The 25821-nt window shown below is 38.3% G+C and overlaps 3 protein-coding genes across 4 annotated transcripts; 2 read left to right on the plus strand and 1 right to left on the minus strand.

Annotated features, from left to right (window-relative positions):
• The first annotated feature begins 184 nt into the window (after positions 1 to 184).
• On the plus strand, positions 185 to 11072 carry LOC111270633 (DCN1-like protein 3). Its single transcript, XM_022850959.2, has 6 exons — positions 185 to 417; positions 2613 to 3648; positions 4212 to 4357; positions 5640 to 5719; positions 6575 to 6694; positions 7175 to 11072. The coding sequence occupies exons 2-6, from the start codon at positions 3484 to 3486 to the stop codon at positions 7690 to 7692; spliced, it is 1029 nt and encodes a 342-aa protein (XP_022706694.1). The 5' UTR covers positions 185 to 417; positions 2613 to 3483; the 3' UTR covers positions 7693 to 11072.
• On the minus strand, positions 10939 to 15144 carry Coq4 (Coenzyme Q4). Its single transcript, XM_022850962.1, has 6 exons — positions 14765 to 15144; positions 14361 to 14528; positions 13820 to 14019; positions 12635 to 12769; positions 12280 to 12368; positions 10939 to 11713 (listed from the first exon to the last, which is right to left on the minus strand). Exons 1-6 carry the CDS (start codon positions 14901 to 14903, stop codon positions 11551 to 11553), a joined length of 894 nt encoding a protein of 297 aa, XP_022706697.1. The 5' UTR covers positions 14904 to 15144; the 3' UTR covers positions 10939 to 11550.
• A 3717-nt stretch (positions 15145 to 18861) lies between these two features.
• Positions 18862 to 25490, plus strand: LOC111270637 (uncharacterized). Of its 2 annotated transcripts, none has more exons than XM_022850969.2 (4): positions 18862 to 19603; positions 21857 to 22012; positions 22233 to 22592; positions 24288 to 25490. In XM_022850969.2, exons 1-4 carry the CDS (start codon positions 19157 to 19159, stop codon positions 25185 to 25187), a joined length of 1863 nt encoding a protein of 620 aa, XP_022706704.1. In that variant the 5' UTR covers positions 18862 to 19156; the 3' UTR covers positions 25188 to 25490. The 2 variants fall into 2 exon arrangements, with proteins under 2 accessions (XP_022706704.1, XP_022706705.1); XM_022850970.2 differs by having other exon boundaries at positions 18865 to 19603; positions 21853 to 22012.
• The last annotated feature ends 331 nt before the right edge of the window (positions 25491 to 25821 follow it).

Below are 25821 nucleotides of genomic sequence, written 5' to 3' on the forward strand. Positions count from 1 at the left end.
TGTTCCAAAACGGCCAACGGAAATTTGGCAGAAGCTATGAACCTCTGCCGATACTCACACTTCTATCAAAGCTTCTCTTGTTTGCGTGTGCCCCGCCTATACGGTGGTGCACTGGTGCCTATCCATGTAGTTATATAAAGCGGCGGAAAGAAAATAAATTCGTCTATTCTGTATCGTTGTGATTTGTGTGCCTTTCTGTAGGCGACTCTGGCAGGGTACACCGGTGGCGCTGCTGCTCCAGAAAAACACGACATGGGAAAGGGCTACGAGCTCCTCTGATGTTTGGAATGTTGTCGTGCGTTCTGCGGCGCGACCGAGTATTCGTCGGCCTAGAGGTGATGTTCAAGATGGCTGCGCGTATCATACGCCAGTGAGAGGGAGACTGAAGGATTTTAAATGTATCGAAAACACAAAACGGTACGGAGAATTCGGAATTTTCTAACCAGCGAATGCATGAAGTGGTATGGATGGAAAGTGGAACAGAAGCGGATTAATGCCGGGGGTTGGCTTGTCGTGGTTTTCCGGTGAAACTTGATTTCTTAAATAGACATAATTTAAAAGAAATCAGGACGAGTGGTCCTAGACGGCACTTAGCCTAAGCTTTTCTGAGAAAAGGAACACAAACTGGAATAGAGTTATGGATACAGAAGTGTGTTAGCTTTATAGGGCTCTTATGCTGCTAGGAAAACAGTCAGCTCAGTTCTGGCTTTCTTTTTTGTGATTTTGTGAACGTACGGAATGATTGGATATTTGAAAAAGATCACAGAGAAGAATAAGCGATAGTATCGATGGAGTAAATGCGAATGTGACTATGATAAAGGGAAATGGATTACGTTGCGTTGCGATGGATGGCCTATACTGGGTAGCCTATACATGACACAGTGGATATGGGGATGTACCTCCAGTCATTTATTTCGAAGGATGATATATGACTGGTAGGGCAGCTTTTTTGCAGTAAAAGGTTACTATCAGTAGAAGCTACATAAGCCGCCGATGAAGCGGTGCACTAACAGAATTGTCTCATAAATAATCGGTATCGTATTCCGCAATGTGTATCATATATACAATATTAAATTTTCTAAGAGAACTCTGAAGTGCATGATAGCCTCTGCTTGTAGAGAGGAAATAAGCTGGCTTACCGAGTACCTTTGTACCAACCACATAAACCCAGCTTGTGCACAGCATTAGATCGGTTGGAATTGAATTTGCAACTGCATTTCATGCACGTATTTTTGTTTAAAAGTAGCTTAGGAGAATTAAAAATCAAGCGCCGTTTATCGCTTGTGGAAAGATTCGATCGGCAGAGTTTGTGAGTCGTATCACATCATACATGATGTGTACGAACAAGCTTGTGATTGACCTAGTTAATCAGAATAGTTAAAATTGGCGCTGGCTGGAAAGAGGACAATGCACTCGACGTTAGGGCTTCGAATTATCAATCATCTTTAAAGGCAATGTGTGTGCCCGTCGCGGAGTAACTTTACGTCCAAGTCTGTACAGGGAATGTGTGACTATATATGAAGTGGTTTATGTTTCTTTTAGATAAATTATAGATGACTCACTAAGTTGAGTGGAGTTCCACAGTGAAGGAAGTGACAAAGTTGTAAATCAGTCATCTTTATTAAATCAGTTATCTTTATCTTAACATTACAATAGATTCATGGTCATTTCAGCAACCTTCATTACTCTACGTGCCTTTATGGACAGCAGATTATATAATTATTAAATATGATTTAGGGGATCCGAATTTCTTCAAAAGATACAAATTATATAACTGAAACTTTCTACATTTTCGTTTGTATTTATTGAATATAACGAAGATACAGAACACTGGTAAAATGCATTTGGTAGTATTTATTTTTGAACGTTTTTGGGATAAGAAATGGAGGGTATCTTCGTTGATGATTTTTTTCTTAATTTTTCTTTGTATTGTCTAAATATACATTTTGTTTATATTTAACATATTTCGTTCTTGTCATTGCCTTTTATTAATATTACCTACTTCTGATCCCTATGATACCTAGGAATATGTTAATTTGATTGTCTATCTTTAATTTAATAGCACTTCGATCTTAAACAACACGGAACTAGCTAAATATATTCCAAAAGTTCGACCGCTCCCTAAATACTTTGTTGTGCTTAAATTAAAGTGATAGATTTAGCTAGAACAAATGGTTTCTAGTGAATGTAACTATCTAGCACTGCCGCTCCGAAGAGTATTACGGCGTACTCTTAACTGTTGACCTAGTCTACCTAGAAAAACAGTCAAAACAAAATGTTTAGTAAAGTTTTCTGCTACTAACGAACTTCATTACCTTTACTGTATATAGCTAATAATTATTGCTTTGCACTCGACAAGCCTTTGACGCGTTAAACGTTATGAATTTGACACCTGGTGTAAATTAAACATTGCCAGATACTGCTGGTTTTTATTTCAGCTCTAAACTAAGTGTGTGCCTATATTTGCTTTCGGTTTTGCCTTCTTGGAGGGTCCTTGTGAACTAATCGATCGTTCATTACAATGCATTATTCCACATGGTTAGCTACGAATTGACTCTTCTAATTAATAATCTCAACCATTATTCTCCTCGTCTCATCTTTTCATTAATTAGTTGGTACGAGGTGTAACTTCCCCGTAGAGGGAATGCTAAAGGCGGGTAGACAGACGGAACTCAGTGCAGGTGACAGTGGTACTCCGAGGACAGGCAACGACAAAGAACACATCACTCCCATAGTAGAAGTTCCGTCGGGTCCAAATTCAAATTTCTTACTGAAATCCATCCTGAAGAGAAGCTGAACCTGCATCGACCTGATATTCTGATCGTAAACTTACTTCATACTTCATACTGATACCTGGAAGAACTCTGAAATAAATTGTAACAAAGGTGTACATTGTAAACGCTTTTCCCTTGCGTCGATATAAAAGTATATCTATATAAATATATATAAAGCTCAAGAGAGCGCTGTGACATCCGTTCTACCCGCAATCGACGAAATTAGTAGGATGTGAAAGTTTGGCCGGATCGAAAGCCCGTGCACTCCTCGCGCTGCCCGTTCACCTCCTTCTTAAGAATACGGCTGCAAACAATAACTTCTATCAACTACCGTCTATCAGCCATATCGTTAACGTCCATGCTACCGTTATTTTCATCGTGCGTCGTCAACGTGCGCTAAACACGCCATTACGAGTAGTTATCGGCTGCGTTATCGGCTTTTCCTGTAATGTGAGGATTGCCTACCACAATCCGTTTGCACGGTGATCACCGATTTAAAGTACGGCTTTACGGCTCGAGCAAGCGCTGGAGTGTAGGAGTCCGAGCGGGAGTGCCAGAGCACGGTGAATGCTGTCAACAATTAGTGCTTCGTTGGTTGGCAATTACCAAATTGAATTGGAAGAAGCGGAACGACTGAGTGAAACGCAGACGAATTGAATAGGTGTACCTGACTGCGCATGTCCTGGTGTCAGTTCCCGGCGCGTAATTGATGGGCAACGTTTGCTGCATCAACGGCGGAGGCGGTGGGGGCGACAGCAGCTCGAAAAGAGCTGCGCCAACGTCACCCGCAACTGGAAGTTGTTGCAGAGCGACGCAAGACGTAGAAGATCAACTGAGGGAGACGGCGCACACTTTGCTCGAGCAACAGCCACAGGTAAAAAATACATAACCTCAAAATGTTTAGTGTATTTACTTATCAATAATAGGTATCGGGTAATGATTTATGAAGCTGAAACTAGAAACATCTAAAGGCACATTGTAGAGGGAAGGATCTTTCGACATCTCCGTGGACGTCTCAGAATGTCTGTATATAGAATGAAACACTCCACAGAAAGGGTTGTGCTTTCTCAATCTAACATTTGCTTAAACCCCAAGTTTCTTACGTGTATGAACAGTTACTCTTTCAGCTTGATGAGTCCAAGGTACCTCATGCTGCCGACAGTAAAACTTTTGTCGCAGAATCATATCACTGCCATCTTTACTGAATGGGGCGGATTGCCTTTTTTGCTTACATCATCTGTACAATTTATTCAGTGCTATATATGTTGAGCCGCTCCTTGCCCGCAAACTCTTAATAAACGTAAACGAATTAAATGCTCATGTTACACCATATGCCATACCGTACTCGTTGCTATTACACTGCTCATCATTCAATATAGTTAGTTTCGCCGTTGAATAGTCACCCTCTAAAAACAGACTGCCGCTATTCCCTTTCAGCCTATGGACTATCGAGAAGAACCCTGTGACGGAAGTCTAGGCCATTGTCGACGCGCACTGCCTCCTACAAAACTGTTTAAGGGAACTGCCTCATCAAATGATAATCATCCTGCCGCTGTAACGTCCAGTAGTCACATAGCCAAAAGGTATTTATTGTTTGCTCTGTTTCATTGCTCGATTGTGGCTTTTTAAATGTTCCAGTGTCGTCGCTTCTGTAACGTAGAGTTTATCTTAAGGTATCCCTATGAAAAAGGCAGGTAATATCAGGTCTGGGAAACGGATAGGGTCTTTTATGGGAAACCTTTGACCAACCCATCTATTATAGGAAATCTTTGTCGAACCCAACATATGAGGTTATCATCAAGATATATCCCAAGTATCACCAAGAATTTCCCATTGTCACTAAAGTGCTATCAAATCTACGCTAAGAGATCCTTGCAGTAAATTCAAGTAATTGGTACTAGTCATTATACTATCAAAAAACAATGGCTCGTTTGCTTGAAATGTCGCATCAGACTGAAATTCCTGGTAAATTAACATGCAGTTCTTGCGTAGGACGTCGATTTACGGTTGTCCATTAAGCGTAGTTATGTCGCTAAATTGTGCCATTTCACTTGGAGGTGACCATATAGCTTCAAATGATCTTTCCGAAAACTGGATCTTGCTTGCATTTTCTTTGGAGTACATATCGCGAAATTATTATCCACGGTCCAGATCTCTGCATTGACAGCCTGTACCATCGTGGTTATCTAACTTCTCTTTTACAATGTCTTAAATTACGATGAACACGTGATTTGTTAACGGCAAGCTCAGGTTATTTGATTCTCTCACAGATTTTTAGAATTAGCTCATTTTAATTTTTAAGTGCATTTTTTAGCTGATGAATTTTTTCGAAATTTCTCTTCTTCCGCTACATTGTCTTTGAACTTTCTTACAGTGTAATGCGCCTTAAACTTATCTTGTACCCAATTAATTGTACACTGCGTAGGTTGTTGCCTTTGTACTTTTGCTAGGTTTTTATACTTTTCATAGCATTTTAAAATATCGTTTTTCAAATAATAATTATACGAAGATTATTATATTCGTTATTACCAATTAATCACATTCTGGAAGAGAGTAGCAATCAACGTTATGACCTGTTACTTTATATATACTATATATACATATATATTTACAAACTTTTTTAAGAGAAATAAGCTGCACACTCTTTCGATCATAAACAATAAGCTTCGTTAGCATTATCAGACAGATCATACTGTTGCATCTATTCAGTCCAACTGCTATATGAAGGACCTTTAGGATACTATTTTCTAATCCATTGACTATTAGTTCGGTGCTGAGTAAGATTATTGTGTTGAACAATCCATGTAAAAAGTATATGTGTAGAAAATTTGGTTAGTTAATATCATGAAAACAACATTATTTCAGATATTCGTACAATATGGATAAAATTGCCTTATTATTTGAAAAGTACAAGGAGCCTGACAGTGATATAATGGACGCAAACGGTAAGATTATGCAGATATATGTCACAGTACTTAAGTATTTAAAATAAAAAATTGGCAATTCTCTAGTAAATAACTGTTCTTACGAATTTATGAGCGCGTACAGAAGTAGAGATTCCTGGTCACTTTAAGTTAAAGACTTTGCCCCTCAAACCGATACATTAGTTAGTACTTAAAGGTATCTCTGCTTGATTTGTTGTACAATGCCTGATTTAAGTTTAGATTAAATGATCTACTTAGCTGCCATACTCAATTTATGTTGAGTAATATTTTAGCTGACTACCGTAGAATGTTTCAGTAATGTCTACTTTGGTATTTTCTGAAGAAGCGAGCAAACTTGGTGTATAGTCTTAACAGTCTTGCCTTTATCATAAAAGAAGGATATACATATTTTTTCCGGTATTGCTGGGTGATCTCAAAGGTAGTAGTATTCAAAATTACTTATGAAATGGCCAGGGAAGGCGAGTTGTTTGGGGGAAAAGTTGTAACGCTTTGCGATTTGATCTAGTATCTTGATGCCAATAAATACAAAAAGATAAATCCGTTTGTTGGAGAAGGCTACTTTACAAGTACAATTAACCGCAAGTTAATGTTGTCATGGCTGCGCATAGGCGCCGCAAACTAGAAAAGGTTGTGCTGAGACTACGTATTTACCCTTATCCGCGTCTGCACAAACAAGTCTCTCTTGTCTTATCTTTATCATAGTTCTTAACAACACTGGTTTAATTGTTAATCGTGATATATTAATACTACACATAGCATCGGGTCTGTTGCATTGCAAATACACAAAATAATCGATCTCTTTGTATGACTTTCTTCACGTGTAAACCTAAACATATTTGTCCGTCGTATGCTCAGGAATCAGCCAATTTTGTAAAGATCTCGACATCTCAGCTGAGGACTTCCGGATTTTGGTATTCGCATGGAAATGTAAAGCTGAGGTGATGTGCCAGTTCACGAAGAGCGAATTTATTGAAGGTACGGAAACAACGGTGCATCTATTGAAAATACGATAATATTTATGATATTAACACTTAATTGTATAATGACTGAATTAAATTTATCGTGTTGTTAAACCTGAGCAAGAAGTTACTCTGTTTAAAATAGGAAAGTTAATGTTTGACTTAGTATTTGGGACGGATTCGCGACATAGTCGATATAGAAACAGGTGTAATGTGTGAAACCATAGTGCATTCTCTAAACAAAGGAAAACCTTGATTGCTACATACAAGAAAAAAATGTACAGTTCGCAACGAAGAAAAAATTTGCGCGATTTTTAGGAAATCATAGTTTCAATAATGGGACGGGATAATGACTCTAAACTTGAAAATAAGTTAATGATTTTTACTGTGCAACCTGTCAACGGCTTTTTTAAACTAGTTAAAAAGATGTTGTTCAGAATCGTAATTTTTTAACCTAAATATTTCTTGTTCTGTCATCTGCATTTCATTTATGCAGGGTTGTCTTCCTTATGCGTCGATTCCATTCCGTCACTGGTACCGGCCCTTAACCGAGTGGTCAGCGAATTCCAGCCATTGAACGATGATGAACACTTTGCTAGTTTGTATAAATGGGTCTTCTCGTTCGCGCCCAGTGAAGATACTGCAGCGATATGCAACGCCCAACAAGCACAGCAAGCCCAAAACAAGAACCAGCTATCACTCGATATGGCCAAACAGCTGTGGAGTATTGTGTTTCAGCAGCCCCATATGCCGGCTTTGGTGTACAAGTGGCTAGAATTTTTAGAATTGCATTCGGATCAAATCGATTTGATTTCGCGCGATACTTGGAACCTGTTCCTCATTCTGCTCCGACGATTCGCCTATGATCTGTCGACGTACGATGAGTCGGAGGCGTGGCCCTCGATATTTGACGATTTCGTCCACTTCCATAACGATCAGACAAATCAAAACTGCGCAAAAAATAACTCACCCTGGGACGAACAGGGAAATGGTAACCTTATCAGCTCCCCTTAGCTGATACCGTTCCAGTGAAACCGTCGCTAAAACTGTCATTGACCTTCATGCAATTTTTCCTATGCTAGTCCCTTGAGCCGCTAGGTGAAAGAGGGAATAAATGAGTGAACCGTTATTCAATAGAATAAACCATAAAGCAGTTAAAACTAAACGAACCATGGAAGAAAGCTACAAAGCTAGGAATCGCGGAACTCATCATTTATGTCTACACACGGACGCATCACGTAGAAGTTTTAATTGGTCGACATGTAATTGCTCGACAAACATCCGTTTAGACCATGATGGGGCTAACGATATGTAGGTAATCGCGTTTTTCGTGCGCGCATTCGAGTGCAATTTGCATGCCTCCCCTGAACGGCGCAACGTCAAATGACAAATCATAGTTTCAAAATCGGTGTCCTCTACCCCGGCCGCCCACAATGCGTTGTGGAATTTGTGTCGATATTTATGGTACTGCATGTGCGTTGCAAATTCAACTATTCTAAATAGGAATCTATCGCTAGTTGGCTAAACTAATTCAATGCAAATATCATGAATGTGAATAATTTTGAACAACGGGGCTCGGCGTCAATTTACCTGCCAATTCATCTCAAACAAACAAAGCAGACGCTCCGCTCTTTTCAAATTGTTTCGAATGCTAGAAGACACTTGACAAAAAAAAAAGCTCGATTTTGCAGTAATAACTGGTCGAAAAAAATATCACTGACTTTATTCGAACTCGAAGGACAGCTGCGTGAGCGTGAGTGTCATTTCGGGCAGGTTTTACCCGGAATTGTTGTTCGTGAGGATGTAAGTTTGTACGCCAAAATGCACTGCTCGTTGTTATAGAGCAACATACTTTAAAATTTGTCTTTGAATTAAATAATTGTAACATGCCCTCTTCTATTTGGTTCAGAAACATTTTTGTTATATGTATACATATATATACATCAATCGGAATTATACCCAATATTTAGCTACATTCAATCAAGAATTCAAAAATACATTCATACAGTAACTGTTTCTATGATCCGAATACCTAGAAAATATGGCGATGAGTCTTGCGTGGCTTTGTATTTTTTACATGTGTATAAACACTTTTAGCTATATTTATTATAGTTCTAGCAAAAGTGCTGCGCATGTTTCTACTTGATAATGCAAAATGTGTGCGGTCCTTTGCATGTGGTTTTACTTTTTTACACTGCGAATTCAACAAAGCTGGTATGATTAACTAACGGATACCAATCCAATTAGAGGTTGGTTCTACTGTCCTTCAAGAAATTATTCACTACATTTCCTCTTGTGTTTGGACCACATTTAAAGTGTTTTTTGACTGAAACTCTTAATCACTTTTTTTTTTAAGTTTGTTGTGATCTTGTGACCCCGCTCTCTGCCGAACAATATAGCGATGAAAAGAATGGCTCGCACGTTGATTCTGTTGTTTCCCATTATGAGTAGCTCTTGTGTATCCGTTTCACAGAACAGGTTAAATAGAGACAAACTGAACAACAGCATTTCAATAGGTAGTGTAGTGCTCTAATCAAATTTGACAACAGTATCACCTTAATCTTACCATAATTTGGCAATATCTTACTATAGTTACACAACTTCACTTAATGTATTTGTTGTCTTTTCTGCAATGATGCAATGGAGCCGGTGCACCCTCAATAGCAGTCGGAACAATAGACGACAAACAATCAAACAAATGGTTTTATTGGGGGTGGAGCAGGTTTTAGCATTAAAACTAACTTCCACCTAGTAAAATAAATGTTTATGAGAATTCTGCATATTTGTGTGCTACGCCAATAGGTTTATATACATGTACAGTTACGGGTGAAGAAAAAGCGTTGTAATAATTATCCTATTGCTACAACGAGATTTCCGTTGCAACAGGACTGAGTGCTGGAACAGCTGTCTGCCCCGCGACAATTTTTACTAATTTTGCTACGTGTATTATATACCTTTGAGCACGAAAATTTTTGATGGGTGAGCGATTGCAGCTTGTTGATACCGGTGCTTTTGTAGCCGAAATTTTCATATAAATATAAGTTCTGAAAATCAGAAGCAAAACAACATGAACGACTCACTGAATCTAAGATGGTGGACCAATCGAGTGAACCTTTTAGCGTAGTCATACGATAGGTATGCTGTACGATTGAACGCCATTAACTGTACGAAAAAAACTAAAACCTAAAATTCAAATGCGCAGGATGTATGCTATATAGGGACTGTCTATATTTCTTTTATGGATTATATTTCACCTAATGTTTTCTGAAGTTCGATCTGTTGCAAAGTTTTATCGCGTAGTTTACCGTATAAAATGTTGTGATAAACTGTTCATACATCATTATGAATTCTGTATCTATTGATATCGGGATCGGATAACCGTTACTATAAAATAAACTCTGGGGCTAAAACCTTCGCGACCGCGAGCCACAAAATACTAGAAGCTTTTGTTTTATAAATAACATTTTCAGGAACTAGAAAAATTTTTAAACTAGAAACCAAAAATATACCGATCTGGTCACCTATGTTACAGGACAAGTAATATATAACAAAACAACATTGATTTTTTAATTTGACAATCTGCATTTTATGAAATGGAGGAGTTCTGAACAAGTGACGTGAGGCAGCTTAGTTCGTACAAATCTTCTCTAAATAGCTGAATTTTATTCAAAATGAACTTAATTTTCCTTTCCACCCATAGCGTATTTTTTTTAAAAACACGAAAATATCGAGAGAACTAGGAAGGCAGTAATTGAATAAATGAAGAAGTAAATGAGGTATACAACGAGGAATGAGTGACCACAGTATGAGCGCTGAGTCAATAAGTGAAGTATAATTCAATGATCATATACCGTAGGAAGAGAGCGTAAAAATTAAACATAGAGCATGACACGGAAACAATTAAATTATGCATTTCGGTGTCGGAGAAGGAAGTTGTCGCCACCGATTGTCTGAGAATTGTCCTTAGAGCAAAATAGTATCGATGCAAAAGCACAGGTTACTTAGATTATCAAAGGCCAGTTTCCCTCAAAACTGTATTAATACATTATCAGTATTTCCTTAGAAGGCGTGCTAACCACGACGCATTATCAAATTTTGAATGTTATGATTGTATCTCCTTCAGTCGTAGAAAAAGGGCAACTATACACTCGTATTTTTTGCTCTATGTTTTACGTTTGTATATAAACTGTGAATATAGCCGATAGTATGAGCTACTGTACAATGATAAAGCTAAAAGTAAAAGAGAAGAAACATCAAATCTCTAAGGAAGCCCCCACCAGTCGCCGAGGGCAAATTTAATCTTTCGAAAAATAACGAAAGTGTATCTAAAAGGAAAGAGTTCGAACGACAAAAAGGCGAGAGTTAAATAAAGTCGTGCTCTTAGTACAAATAGATGTTTTTTAATTTTGCCTTTACTGTGCTAGATTGCTGCACTATTTTATTGTATTATATACTAATATTCATATATTGGTAAGAACAGGCCGAGCATTTATCGGATGCTGTGTTGAGACGGTTAAAAATGTCCTGCTGAACACAAGTTGGTTTGAACTAGTTATGACAGAAGTAAAAAGGAAAAAACATTTTGTAACTCTACGTTCATGTACGTATAGCTAACACTAACGTAACACATATCTAAACATTGGAATAGAGAACAAGCCAAGCGCTGATGATGGAATAAAAAATAACGATTTACCTACTTTTCAACAATGTTCGATACGCTACTACTTTAAATATAATTAGGACTTCAGCAATTGCCCTTATTAGCCCTAGGCTATTTATATGAATCAGATTTTATCATCCGTCAACTATCTGATTCAGTACTAGGTTAGATATCGCTAGTTACTTTTTCCTCACTAAAGCGCGTTACTCTCCTCAAGCAAAAAGGCTAGGCGGTGGCGGTATGCAGAGTTCGCGTCGCAAATCCTCAATATCTTGGGTCCATCGTTCCTCAAAGTAAACTGGCATAAACGGCTTTGACTCGAAGCCCGTCTGCAAAGCCCACGGCAGATATTTGGTGATATATAGCTGACGATGCCTGCGTGCAACATTATAATAGTAAATTAGATGCAATAATTGATTCTTACGTTTGTTATCGAGAGTGTCGTAGGAGAACAAATGAAAAACCTACTGGCGAATTGTCATCTCTTGCTGGTTATTCTATACAAGTAATTACCTGCCGCCAGATGACACGCTCTGACATATTTATCATGTCTGGTGTAAAAATGGTACCTCCTTCCAGGCATATTGGTCTTCCAAGCTATATTGTGTATTCCGTATTACATCGATATGGAATTTGATTTAGACGGCTGGTTATCAACGCGAGACGAAATGTATCTATGCCAACTTACGAAGGCTCAATTCGACGGGTCGGTAGATACTTCTTGGAGAAAATATTCGTAATCGAGATGCCAAAATAGGTAATTTTTATAAAAGTTTAGTAAAATTATTTCTATCACAGTAATGGCTAAGTAGTAAGTAAGTTCTCTACACAATTAAGCACTGTTTTGCTTTACTCTTTCGATTTCTTCTTTAAAGTGTGTCTTATTCTGTGCATCTTTTTCAGTTGTGCTTGTCTTTTAAAATAGAATAAATGCTTCTTACTTTGGCTTTAGGCGGATGGCCCCGAACAGGCCAGCGGTGCCAGCCATGGGTAATCTTGTTTGGAAGGCTTCAACCCACTTCACAGTAACCTTGTAAATGAGTAAGATTAAAAAACATTATGCGTCTCTTAGTTAGTAAACTGCACAAATATTTTGACTCTTCCATCCCCTAATGTTAGTGAAGATACTTCTCTCTATTCCATCAAGATCTCCCCTATTTACAACTCACAAGACTATAACATTATCTCGTTTATCAACTTCAGCAAACATTAGAGAAGCTCATATTAGCACTCAGTGTCATTTGCCGTATTATGAAGTAGATTATTTATTTGAGAAGAAGTAATTTATTGTATTACCTCTCCAAGCATTGTTGTCGGCATCGCCATCATGGCATGGAAAAGATCGTGAACTTCTCGGTAGCGTTGTGCTACGTACGCTAGTTGTGGGTCATCAACGAAATGTACCGGGGAGCGATCGTCGGCACTGATTTTCTGCAACACACAGTAGTACGCAGTGATTGTACATAAAGAAAATTACATCAGAAAACACAAGACATCTTTCACCATCCTCAAACAGTTCGCGACTAAAATATTACCAAAAGTTTCAGTCGAAAGCGTCACTTGTTTTATTCTATCGTTTATTTATGAATATGTTCATTCATAGAATCATAGAAAAATTTAGTGAAATGAGATGAATTTAGAGAAAAATGCCTCCTCCGTTCGTATCAATTATGCTGCGGTACAAATTACATGTAGACTCCAGCAAAATTATATAAACAGTTCAGCTGGCAACTAAACAGACAGAGACACGCTTGTTTCATTCACTCTTTTTCCCTTCTTGAAATGGGGCCCTAACTAGCCCTAATCTTCAAGTGCGCCGTTTCTCTACTAAACCGCATTAATGAACTCAACAGTGTCCATTTCTCTCTCTTTTCCTCTACTTTTATAATTTTGAAAGTTTTTTTCTTCTACCTTCATAGCTAAAGACGGAATGTGATAATACTATATATTCCTAATGTAAAGTCCCAAATCCCAGCCGACATCGATTACGTTCTAAATTTAATCCAATCACTAATTATTGACCAACAGTGGTTTCTCGAGACGAAGATTGCTCAAATGGGCTCTGGCTTGACCTGAAAATCCAAAAAAATGTTTCGTTTTTCTGCCCACGTTTTTGAGAAGACTAACACTTTTAGATATGGCTATACCAATCTCAGATTACCTCAGGCCGTCGAAATGTATCTGCTTGGCCAAAAAAACCTTAGACGATCTTAGATGTAAGAATATGCATATAACTTTTCTGCACAAAGGTTCCAGTTTATTCCTTCACCTACATATTTTCTACTGATATCCCCGACAGTCACCAAGACATTCCCATGCATATGAGTAAATGCTGCTAAAGCCCCCTCTTATGCAATTTACCTATAGTGTTCTATGGTGCCAGAACTTCCATAGCATCTTAAACCGCATTATGGAAATCCCAATGCAACTGCCCATTTCTGAAAATATCTTCCCCAGGCTTTGAGAGTTTACATTACGTACATTGTCCTGCATGAATTTGGCGTAGGTGTATCCAAGTGTGTTTGTCGGCATCCGTAGAAGTGCGGGATAATCAACAGTTTGGGTGTTTATCCGTGGCTGTTGGGCTAAAATCCGTCGACCTTCCTTCGAAGCTTTCATCTGACCCAACATATACTCGAAGCCGCAGTGACCCGTCACCTCACCGAAACATGCAATCATATCTAAGCGATAAAAAATCAAGTGGTTCAACTAAATCGGTAGCCGTTAGTCCGAATGTGGAGCCTTATGCGCATGAACTAATATATTAAATAATATATATCTAAAAAATACCTAAAAAGGACTTCATATTTGTATATAATATTTGCAAATCTATGCATAGTCCCTTGAAACGATTTACTTTTCTCTAATAGGATCTTGAAATTAATAGATAAGAACCGTAAAGCTAACAGCCTACACCCATTCACTCTGTTCTTTTGGAGATCGTTTTCTATTTGTCAATTAACTTTAATTAATTTATTGATTGATACCAACAAAAAGTTTATCAACAAAGTATATCGCTGACCCGCTCTATAGACGTCCGTGATGGACACCAAAGCCGACCCGATGGCAAGAAGACCTTTCTGGAAACTTGAAGTGGGGTAGTGGCCTGGATAACGTGGAGTTCGATATTCGCCTGATGTCGCAGGGTCTTCGTATTCACATTCAACCCAGCGGATATTGCTCGCCGCTTCTAAAACGGTCAAGTTATGTCGCTATTATCACGCATATATGTACGACGCAATACTGAAAACGGTTTCTTGTGAAATCTAATACAGTAGAGCCTATTTCATTGCTAGTGACTTTTATTCCACAAGTCTACATAGAGCTACAAGTCAACACCCCGTTTAGCCGAACAAGAATTGGCTGTCGGTATTTTTCGATCGCTTATTGGTTGGAGACAGTAACGAATGAGTGTGGGGCACTTACCGGCCATTTCGTTTATCGTGTCAATGTTTTCAAACCTCTGACCACCAGGAGGAGCTTGTGCTTCTGTAGTGGAAGCTACAAACCGCCGGTTCAAATGAACCCAAACTAGTGTGCGCGACCATTTTAACAGTCCCGCCATAAAATATGATTACACAATCCACAGGACAATACAAAACGTATAACGGCAGTATAGCAAACAATATATATCAGTATCTCGGTTACTACTAACATATAATAATTGCCTATGTAATAAATCCACTTTTACTTAGAAAAAGTTTACTCAAGTTAAACAGACGTCGCGTATCAAAAATCAAATGTTGTCATTTTGTCCGCAAGAGTCAGCCAGCTGATAGGCAAAAGTTCGTTTAGACGGGAACCAGCGAAAATGAAAGGTGGAGAGGACGAACCCGCGGGCACAGTCACAAAGATTTGCGATAAGCGGCGCGCAAATTTAAATTCGATAAGTAAGCGTTGTTGCCAGTAAATCTAATATTTGTGACTCCTTACCATGTTGTATTTTCACATGAATTGTGTCGAACATCAGTTATTTAGCGGAGTTGTTTAAACTGTGGCAAAGTAAGTGATATTTATGGGTTAGACAAAATAGTTTTTTAATCGCTGCTATGATTATTGTGCACAATATCGCCACTTCTGTTATGATTCACAAAGATGTGGCAACGATTAAAGAACAACTCGGAATCAAATTTCTACCTAGGGTCTTCGTCAGGAGAAGCAATAAACATAGAATGCAGAAACGACTCGTCAAATTAAATAGCTCGTAGATTTTGTGTTCAGGACTCGGAAAGCGAGAAAAGTGGCATGCCGTTGCTTGTACGCCACTAGTAACCTACGATCAGTGACAAGCCACTACAGGCTGTATGTAAATACTCTTAGTATTTTAGCTTCCAAAATACGAACTACGCTAAATACTAATGTAAAGGGGTATGGTTCACTATCAACAGCGGACGGATTCCGAAATTTGCAAGTTGCGCTCAATCGGTGTTCCTCAATGGACAGTTGAGCTAAATTCGAATCTTAAATATATCAACACGCAGTACTGCACAGTACCGCGCAGTTTTAATAGTACGAACTGGACAACCTTTTTGCCATTTGTTATTGTTAGATCTGAGTAGTATTTACAGTTTTTTCAATCGTTACGTAGCGCTGATTCTAACCTATGCATCCTCAGTGTGTAACATAGGACTACTCAGAGGCAGGACTCTGGTATACTATAAACATATAGTATATATGTAGAGTAAATGTGAAGTTGATTTTAATGGACCCGCATACAACGATACTTTAAAGACACTATTCGGCAATGATTTTAAATTGCTCAACAAATTAAGAAAATGATCTTCATCATATTCAAATATTCTAAAAATATTCTAAAGCTATTCATACAGTGTCAAGCGAACCTAATATATAAAATGAATGTTTCGAGTTTACGTCTGGTACTCAAGCCGTTGAGCGTCGCTTCACACGGCTAACTCCCAGCACGAAACGAAATGTGTTTACATTCGGGTTGACACTTGGGCTACCACCTATCCTAATGTTTAGCAGGTAAGCACATTACCACGGGAACAAAACTCGATGTATAACTCAAAGAAGTTGCGTCTGAATATAATACGAGTAACGCTTTGTCGTGACGCTTCGTATATTTAATCCATAGACGAATACGATCGCTTCTGTGTTCATTTTTATGTTTTTACGACAAATAAAATCCATCATATTGTAAATGACTTCTTCGAGAAAAGCACAATTTCCCACCAGAGTCATATTGTTGCTTACCGCAAAAGACTGCGTGGACCAAATCAAATAGAAATCAACATGTTTGTTTAATCATTGTCGAATATATCTGGCCCATTCTTCTTTTAATGCTTCTATATCAATTCGAAAACTAGTACATAGAATTCGAATAGAGGCTCAAAAAATGATGGCCAGGATTTAGTTACTAAGGGTTACACAATACCAGATTAAAACCTTAGCGGTGAAGTCCTGTCAGCACAGTGAATTCCCCTTAGTCGCTCAACAGAAAAGGGAAACCAGCACATACATGCGGATTGTCAACGCACAGCTTCGACCTGATGAGTTTGCTTAGCCCTTTACCGCTAACACGCCGTAGAAAGACGTCATTATAAACTGGAAGTGCAAATGCCCATACGTTATTCACCACAGAGGTGTCAAGCCTTAAATTGGAGTAAAGGAAAGCATACACCACGTTCATATAATGTGGTATTTCAAATCGAGACAGAATGAGTTGCATTATGGGAAATGGATCCAACATTATTAGATAACTGGCTTAACTTGAAATTCTTTATTCCTACGTTTAAAAACCGAAATTGTTCACTTCTAGAGTTAAGATTCTTACAATAACGTTAACTTGAGATTCTTAAACGCTAAGTTTAACTCAATGTGCTTACATGTTAAGCTTAAATAAAGATTTTTAAACGCTAGGTATAAAGACGGCTCTTCAAATCTTAAATTTAAGGGGATACTTTTATTTTATCGGTTTAAACCAAGATTCTTAAATGTCAAATACCTGCCCTAAAAGTCGTCAATTCTTCATTACGCTGAGGGCAAAAATATTCCTTTGGTATTAATCGAAGAATAACTCCCTACATTATACAGAAATCTTTGGAGGGCTCATTGCAAACCTAAGTCGATATACGCAACACTGCACTTGTAGCAGAACTGCTAGACAATAACTCTTGAATAAAAACATGGCCGTACTTGACTTCATCTTCCGCGGCCTTTTGTATCAGCGAAGGTTTGCATCAATGCACCATTACGTGGAAGGTCGATGATATTCACGAATACTTGTCGAATGCCTCATTTAGAACTATCAAGTGATACTACGGTCTGCTTCACAGCCAATGTTTTAAAACGATCAGTAACGCTCATCAGCTCAGCCTTGGTCTATTGATTTTATTAGCTTGCTCTTTTTTTTAACTCCGATATCCCGCATCCTCATTTAAAAGACTAGCTAGAAAATAATATAATTTTCTGCTATCAAATTTTCTGACTCCTTGCTAGAAGTTTTCATTCGCAGGATGTTGTTCGTCGAAAGGAACGCTTAGGAACATGTCTTGATACGACGTTTATTATACATAACCTTTAAGGGGTAATTGAAATATAAGTGAAGTACAATAAATAAGGTTGTTTGGTTGAAGAATATTGGATTTAATAACTTACATACATTTATCCTGCGTGCAAAAGAATATTTATCGATTTTCCAGTACACTATATAAAACTTACTTGGATATTTTTACATATGATTATCCTATTTTATTTTCCTATTATATATTCTAACTAACAATATAGTCCTTAGCAGAGGTTTCTTTAAGCTTAAATCGCTTGACAATGATTTTATCTTCTAAGATTGTGTTTTACACTGTTGAAGCGCATATTAGAATAGAAGAAACATATTCTATAGTTGTACCTCCTCTATTAGATATGAAGTGCAAGGTTTTCGCGGCTAAAATACATATTAAGCAGCATTCGCTAGGAAGTTTGCTTTCCACAATAATCTCTTTTTAAATAATATGAACTAATTGGGTAGGTTATCTGCACGTATAATTTCGCAGCATAAGTAACCATATTGCGGTGAAATTGAGCCACTATATGAATTCGTTTAAGATGTAAGAACTTATATGGTATTTATCTTTCAAGCACATAAATATAATGCAAATGATTGTTACGATCGTATTGTGATCGATTAAGTATAATCGATTTGCACTATTATATGAAAAGTAATATAATCTAGAAAAAATCCTTTTATGATTAAAATTTGATTATAGTTCTATCAGCAACATTTTTAGTAAAAATAAAATAATCGTTAGATAACATAGTAGTGTCATTTGGTGATACTTTATAACAAAATCGGGAACATGTCTGTGTAAAAACCTTGAAGCGAGAAATACGGAAGCCCGCGTTCCGTGGATTAATGAAATTTGCGGAGAACTTTACTACCGCAAGCTCCCTGCCTCGCAACTTAGCGGACGACTCCACCATGTATACCCATAGTAAATAACGAATATTATTACAAAAGCATCGACATAAATATATAATTTTATTATCGAATCGCGGAAATCCGCGCGAATACGTGAACAGAACGTTTGAAGGCGAAATTAATGGAAGCTTGGCGTGTTCCTTTAACGGACATAATACGACAACAGTCCTAGCGATTAAAAAGTAAACAGCTTTGGTGGAGCTGCTCTCTGCGGCACTTTGCATAGCGGTCGATGACGTTAGAGTTATCAAAATATTTTCATTCACTAGCAGAAGGATTTGAGATTTTGGGGTACTAACTGCGTAAATACTTGATTGGAAAGCAGAAAGTAGTTGTGCCATTTTGCTTGCCTATTAATCTGGAACACTCGCTGATGACTCAGAATGTCGCCAAAAACTAGTCGACATCGTTTTCTACGGCAAAGAGACACTCAGAACGTTTTTCAGCCGCAAAGTTTAAAAACGGCTAGGCAGTGCCGACGGGTTTTCAAAAATCACGTAAAAAAAAAAGCAGTTTTGGAACGACGAGACCGGTGTGCCACAACCGAAACATCCAGTCAACTGCCTAGAATTAATCGTGTATGTGGTAAGAATCGGAAAATTTCATTGTCTTCTCACCGAATGCGGGCATCAGATAATGACTGTAAAATGTCTTCGACAATGATTGATAGATCGTTCACCACTTCACGTCATGAAGAAGCAGCCTCCCTTGACCCATCGAGTACCATATCTGAAGACAATCAGTCTCAGACTATAAGTGAAGAAAACTTTCACCGAACACTCCAGTCTGTAGTTGCTTGCTATGAAAATGACAGACTCCCTGTATCATGGGTAAGTGATGTTACGCTTGCAATGTGCTCCGTAAAAATATTTAGAGTAGAACAGTGTCGATCAAATCAAATCACTTAAGTTACTTATTTTGTTGGTTTTTTTTAGCACTAACTTTGTTGTCGTACGCAGTTGGTTATCTATAAGATTTCTCTGTGTGCCGTCAATGGCATCTCTGCTCTAGTTCTTACTTGCCAATTCAACCCTGACCCGATACGCGCAAACCGTCAGCGCAAGGAAAGACGGCGTAGGCGTCCAATACATTTTAAGTTTTCTGCCAACCGAGAGAAGTTATGCATCCAATCTGGGTCTGTTTTTTTTCGCGCTGAAAAAAAAGAGAAATTTCGTATCTGTTTCTGCGAATTACGGCAGTAGACAGTTCAAATAGTGACATGGCAGACGACGAGCAGACGAAATCAAAACGAAGACGATGTAGTCCAATGTTTTTCCAAATCTCCACAAACACTATTTGAGCACGATTTTGATTTTTGCCTATGTCTGTTCAAAGTGGGTGTTTTTACATATAGCCAATGCACAGCCATCTAAGCGTGGATTCTCGAATTATAGCCGAAGTTTAGCAGGTAACGTAACTGCGCTATGCGCTACAGCTCCTATGGCATACATGGATTTCTGTGGAGTCTCCTGTTACCGCCACTGTGAGAAAATAAGCAGCGCCGCAACAGTGCTCTTAAACTCCAGCTTAGCGATCTTGGCGCCACCAGCTATCACTGATCTTTCCCACGAATAGCATACGGAGAAGAGAAGCAGTTTAGAATATATCATAACTTAGAATATATTATAGTTTAAAATATATTATAACTCAGGATATATTACAACTTAGTGTGTATTACAGGTATAATCCTAAGTTCCTAAATCGTAGCAACACTTTAGATTCTCAGGCTAACAAATTATGACGAAGATTTTTTTTTTTTCGGTGAGTCTAGCTGTAGTAGAAATTAACTGCATACATTGACAATGCTTTATGAAGCTACTCGAAATTGCCCCATATAGTGGTATTGGTTTTGGACAACTTAACCTTCGACAAATACTGTTGGCTTTGCGACACTGTCCCAGTTTTGTAATATTGTTTGGAATGGCAGGCTCAACGAATAGGTAGTGTGTACTAAACCGAGCCCTAAGAAACTCGGTTTTTCTCGAAATTGATAATTGCATATGACTCAGGTATTGAATTCAAACTAATTTCTGTGAAAGCGGACTTACCCCGAATTGAAAGCAATGGTTTATACAATGTCACGATAAAAATTTTGCCAGCTCTTGTAGTGATAACATGTTTGCCTATTAAGTCTAGAGATGCGTGAGGTAGTCTAGGTCTGAAACCAAGCGTAGACAGACGCTCTTCGTTCTGTGCTGGAACACGCCAGCTGTCCGAAGGACTGCGTAACGTCAGTAGAACCGACAGTAAACCTCGAATCGAAAGATGAATAAGGTATGAAGACATCGTACTGGTAGCCAACCATTTGGAGCAACTGGTCGCAGAATTCGAAACATACAAATATTAGCCCTTTACATCGAACTACGTTGGCATTTTGCGCTCATTCCGTGGACTAGCGCCCTGGATAAGTACTGAAAGAAAACAAAGCAAAGTAAAACATCAAAAATGGCAATATACAAGATACACTACAGGCTTCTATATGCGAAAATACCAGATACCAATAGTTGAAATTTTTTGTTTCATATATAAGATCTTTAAGTAAATTTTAAACTAATTAATGGATAACACTTTGAATATTTAGTAAACATAGATACAGCCTTTCTCATTATTTTGTTTTTTTTTAATTCATTTCCCATAAATCCGCTCCAAATCTTATACTAAAAAATAAAGTGCGACCCGCCAGTTTTTGAGGCAATACTAGAAGGTAATTCCTAACACCTGTTAAATAGGGCGATAGCTGAGCACGGAAGTGATGCTTGAATCATTCCAAGCATAAAAGGTCTGCAGTAAAGTTCCTGCAAGTACGATTAGTACTAGATGAATAGAATGTAATAACCCTTAAACGCCTAGAATAAAAAGGAAAAGATGAAAGTGACAATGCGTATAAGCATATAAGGATCTGGGTCGCAATTTCTATGGAAGGGCTTCTACAGATTATACTGAATGGTCGTGACATATAACATGGGCTGACTAAGACAGATTCTTCGGTCTAGACGACGCCACCACCCGGATATTGGTGTTGTTTGAAAGTATATATTGTAGTAACTCATTATTCGGTTCGCGTATTTCGGTTCTGGAGAAAGCAAGAGGGTATCGCCAAGGCAGTGGACGTTCGATTCGCGCCCTCCCAGTACTGCGACCTTTGTGGTTCGTCCTTCGTGTTGCGTTGCACCGAACTGGAGAAACACGTGAAGCAGTTTCACCCGCAGCTAGTGGAAAAAATCGACCGCCCACCGAAAGTAAATAGATAAAACATGACTGTTCAAATAATGTTCTTGTGTCGAATGAAAATTTCTAAGATTATGCTTTTCCTCAAGCTTTTTTATACCTTTCTTTCGGCACCAAAGATTGATACTATGGAACGTCATCACTAAGTTATTTAAGCTTCGCTGTGTCCTAAATGTTGAACTTTAACACAGAGTCTAACGATAACTTTAAACGGTTTGGTTGACCTGCTAGGTGTTGGTACCGCGAGGGATCATGTATGCGATTCGAACCTTCGAGATGCCGGGCCATACATTCTCAATAGGTCCGTACGCTGCGCTAACGTTTATGTGTCTTCAAGAACCAGGCCAGCCGTTCTCAAAATGTTTGCGCGACCTTGTCTTACTTAATCGTGCCAATGGTCGACGCTACCGAGTATACCCGAAGATCGCACCGCTTCCCTCCTTTGAGGTGCCTTCTGGCGGCTTCCGTAAACACTTGTTACGTAATAGACGCTCAACAGGTTACTGGCCAAAGGGAAAAGACTCAGACCTTGAGACGTTATTGGACGTCCTACACCAGGTCGGTTACAAGGATGCATTCACTTCGGGGGCGGTAAGTGTAATATAAACCACATTTCATTGACATTGATTGACGAATTCGTCCTGACTGAAGGCGAGCCTACGGCTGTTTGCTTTGCATTGGTCTTAGCGTTGGGTTGGAACTTTATTAATGGACATTTTTTTGCTTAATAAAAATGCGACGTTTCACACGAGTTCTAACAATAATTTCATTGATTATGTATTCGCCGTCACTTTCCATGACCTTTTATTATTTTTCAATCGACTGAAATGTTATTGCTCATAAGTTTTCAGGTCTGATATTCCACGCAGTTTTTAAGACTCGCTCTACTGTCAGATGTACGGTTAATAAGTTCATTTGGCAATGGTCAAGAGATATGATAATCTGTAGACGCAAAGTCTGGGAAATATAGTGTGTGCAAAAAAGCGTCCCACTCAAATTCTTGTGGGCGGCTTCCATAGTGCTTGCTTTCTCCGGCCTGGCGTCATCGCAGGGTAGGACAACTTTGCCTTGTCTTGCAGATATTATTCGGTCAATGTAAGCGCTATATAGACTCTTGTTAGCCGTCTGACTCTTTTCAAGCGTTTCCTATTATATAAGGCGCTTTCAGTTCCATCAAATTCAAACCATGGTGTTTTTTGAGTAAAAATTTGGGTTTCCGCTTACTTTCTAAAACCTAATTTACTTTGTAAGGAAAATAGGCTTATATTTTCTGATAAAATTCTATATGCCTGATAATATGCTAATGTTTAAACTTAGCTCATCTACCAATAAGCTGGTTGCTTATAATCCTAGGTCCTTACTGATTCCGGAAGAATCTGGACCTGTAGAATGTACCTCACTCTGGTCGATAAAGGTACATTCTGCAGGTCCAAGATCTTATCTTTGAATTTAGAAGAGTCCTTTAAGCAATTCTTTAAGTTAGACAAAATTTGCTGTATTTTGCACAAGTAATATGATGTGCTTCAACAGCTTTTCAACAAATATTGAAAATTCGCTTCTCTCACTTAGAATCTGGACCTGACGTCGAATTCTGTTAATTATACAATGAAATTATGACGGACCGCTGGTAGAGGAAACAGAAATATGTGGAATTAAACCGACAGTAAAGAAATTAGCGAAAATGCCATTAAAAACGAACAGCCATAGCGTATGTTACTATCCTATATATATATATATATATATATATATATATATATATATATAAGGAAGAATTGCAATACTATCCTATTTTGGAGGCGGTGAACTTATACGAGAACAGCATTGTACATGAAGCGCTAATTATCTTTTGTTCGTCTGTTATGTCGAACTACTTGAATTTACAAATTCATATGTAATAAGCGTCCACAGTAGCGCAGAATATTTTGACGTATACTGAAAGGAATACCTTAAAAAGTACATAAAACGAAGGCACTCAGTATTTAGTTCAGATTTTTGAAGTTAGGTGGGATTTTGGAACCCATCAATCCATTTTTTTTATATCACAGCTCGAAAGCGCCATGACAAAATAGCTATATAAACGTGGAAGGCAGGAAAAGTACTTAGATGTATTTACAGGATCGCACGTTGAGAACAATTAGTCACTTCTAGTCCTCGAAAAGACATTTAATGATTATTTGGTAAATTGGTGATTGGCTTTGTTTTTTAATTGCTTTAATTTTTATTTATTTTGTTTAATCTTTATTGTACAATTTTAATTGTAGATAGTGCCATCATTGACCATTCCAGATGTCCATGTTGACTGAGTACAAGGCACATCGTGTGGAGGCATTCCCTTCAGAGGTAGTCGAGTGTCGTCTGTGCGGTGAGATTATTTTACTTCATCCCCTTGAGGTGGTTTTCCATCTTGCTGTCCACGGCCTACCATTGGAAAGGCTATTCGGATTTAAAACCAACGTTGATTGGCGTAACGTTGAGTGTGCGGCATGCTTCGATAGCAGACGACTCAAGAAATGTGTAAGCCTGGATATGGTCGGTTTGCTACGGCATCTCAAACAGTGTCCAATGCGGAATAAGCTATTTTCGAGGGGTGCCTATCCACTGTGCTTATTTGAGCATGCGATAACACTTGGAGGTGGGCTGAGCAGCCAAACTAAAAACCCTGTACCCCGTATCGCAGAAAAAAACGAGTTAGCTAATATTTTCCATAGCATTCCACATGTTCCAGGCTGGTGTACAACCAGAGAGAATGATAAAAGAATGACTGAAAGCAACGATGTATGGTCGGAGCATTCATATGCCCGTTGTGAATGCGCTGCCGAACTCAAATTGTGTCTATGCGAGTTCCCCAGAGTTGTTTTTGAAGAGGACCCTTCGTTAAACGCTCTCAGTATTGAGCAGCACCGTAATGACGCGTCGAGGGCCTTAACAAAGGCAGAAGATATTTTCGTGAAGCTTGAGACCGTGTACGATGAATGTATACTAAAGGATGAAGCAATGTTCAGTGAGGAGATGGATCTTGCGGTCCATGCCTCTTCTGTAAGGTCTGAACCCGCAGACAAGCCTGCAGTGTTGTCCTACGACAGTACATCGAGTTCTCCCGAACAGCTGCCTGAACGATTCGTCCCGCTGAGGTTTATTGCTGAAATAATGGATTATCAAAATGAACATCTAGGAGTAGACGTCTAATCTTTTAATTTCGAAAATTTTACATTGATAGTTGTAATTTGACATTGATCGCCGTGTCAACAAATATAGAAAATTAACTAGATGGAAACATAATAGAGTTATAACTAGATTATTACTGTCAGATGTACTGTGTATAGCGTAACGAGGTACTACTCGAAATGATAATTGTGTTATGTGTACATATATAAATATGTAAAGTAACTGAACTCGGTCAGTGATGGTTCGTAGAATATTGCATGGATAAAGCGCACGAAATGTATAAAATACCAGAGTGTGCAATAAATATTCAAATCTTCAACACTAGGTTTTATTTTGTTGTTTAATAGATCCTTAAATAAAATATCGTCATTCCTAAGCGTCTTAACTCGTCAGTTACATTATACTATTGCCTAACTCAAATATTATCTTAGTATTAGCTTTACGGGCAGCGATTGTCGCTTTTGTTTATTGAATAACTGAAATTTACCTTTAAATGTTACTGTTGGTTTGATACAGCTCCAAATACGCTGATTCTTTCTACTGATACACATATGTTTTGCACGATTGTAACTTTCGTTACGTTATCGCTTGAAATTTTGCTAAAGAAGCAGTTTTCTGCTGTTTTCGCATTGTCCGCTCGAGAACGATATATTCA

Source organism: Varroa jacobsoni, unplaced genomic scaffold (assembly GCF_002532875.2).
Source record: "Varroa jacobsoni isolate VJ856 unplaced genomic scaffold, vjacob_1.0 contig00045, whole genome shotgun sequence".
Taxonomy (NCBI): Eukaryota; Metazoa; Arthropoda; class Arachnida; order Mesostigmata; family Varroidae; genus Varroa; species Varroa jacobsoni.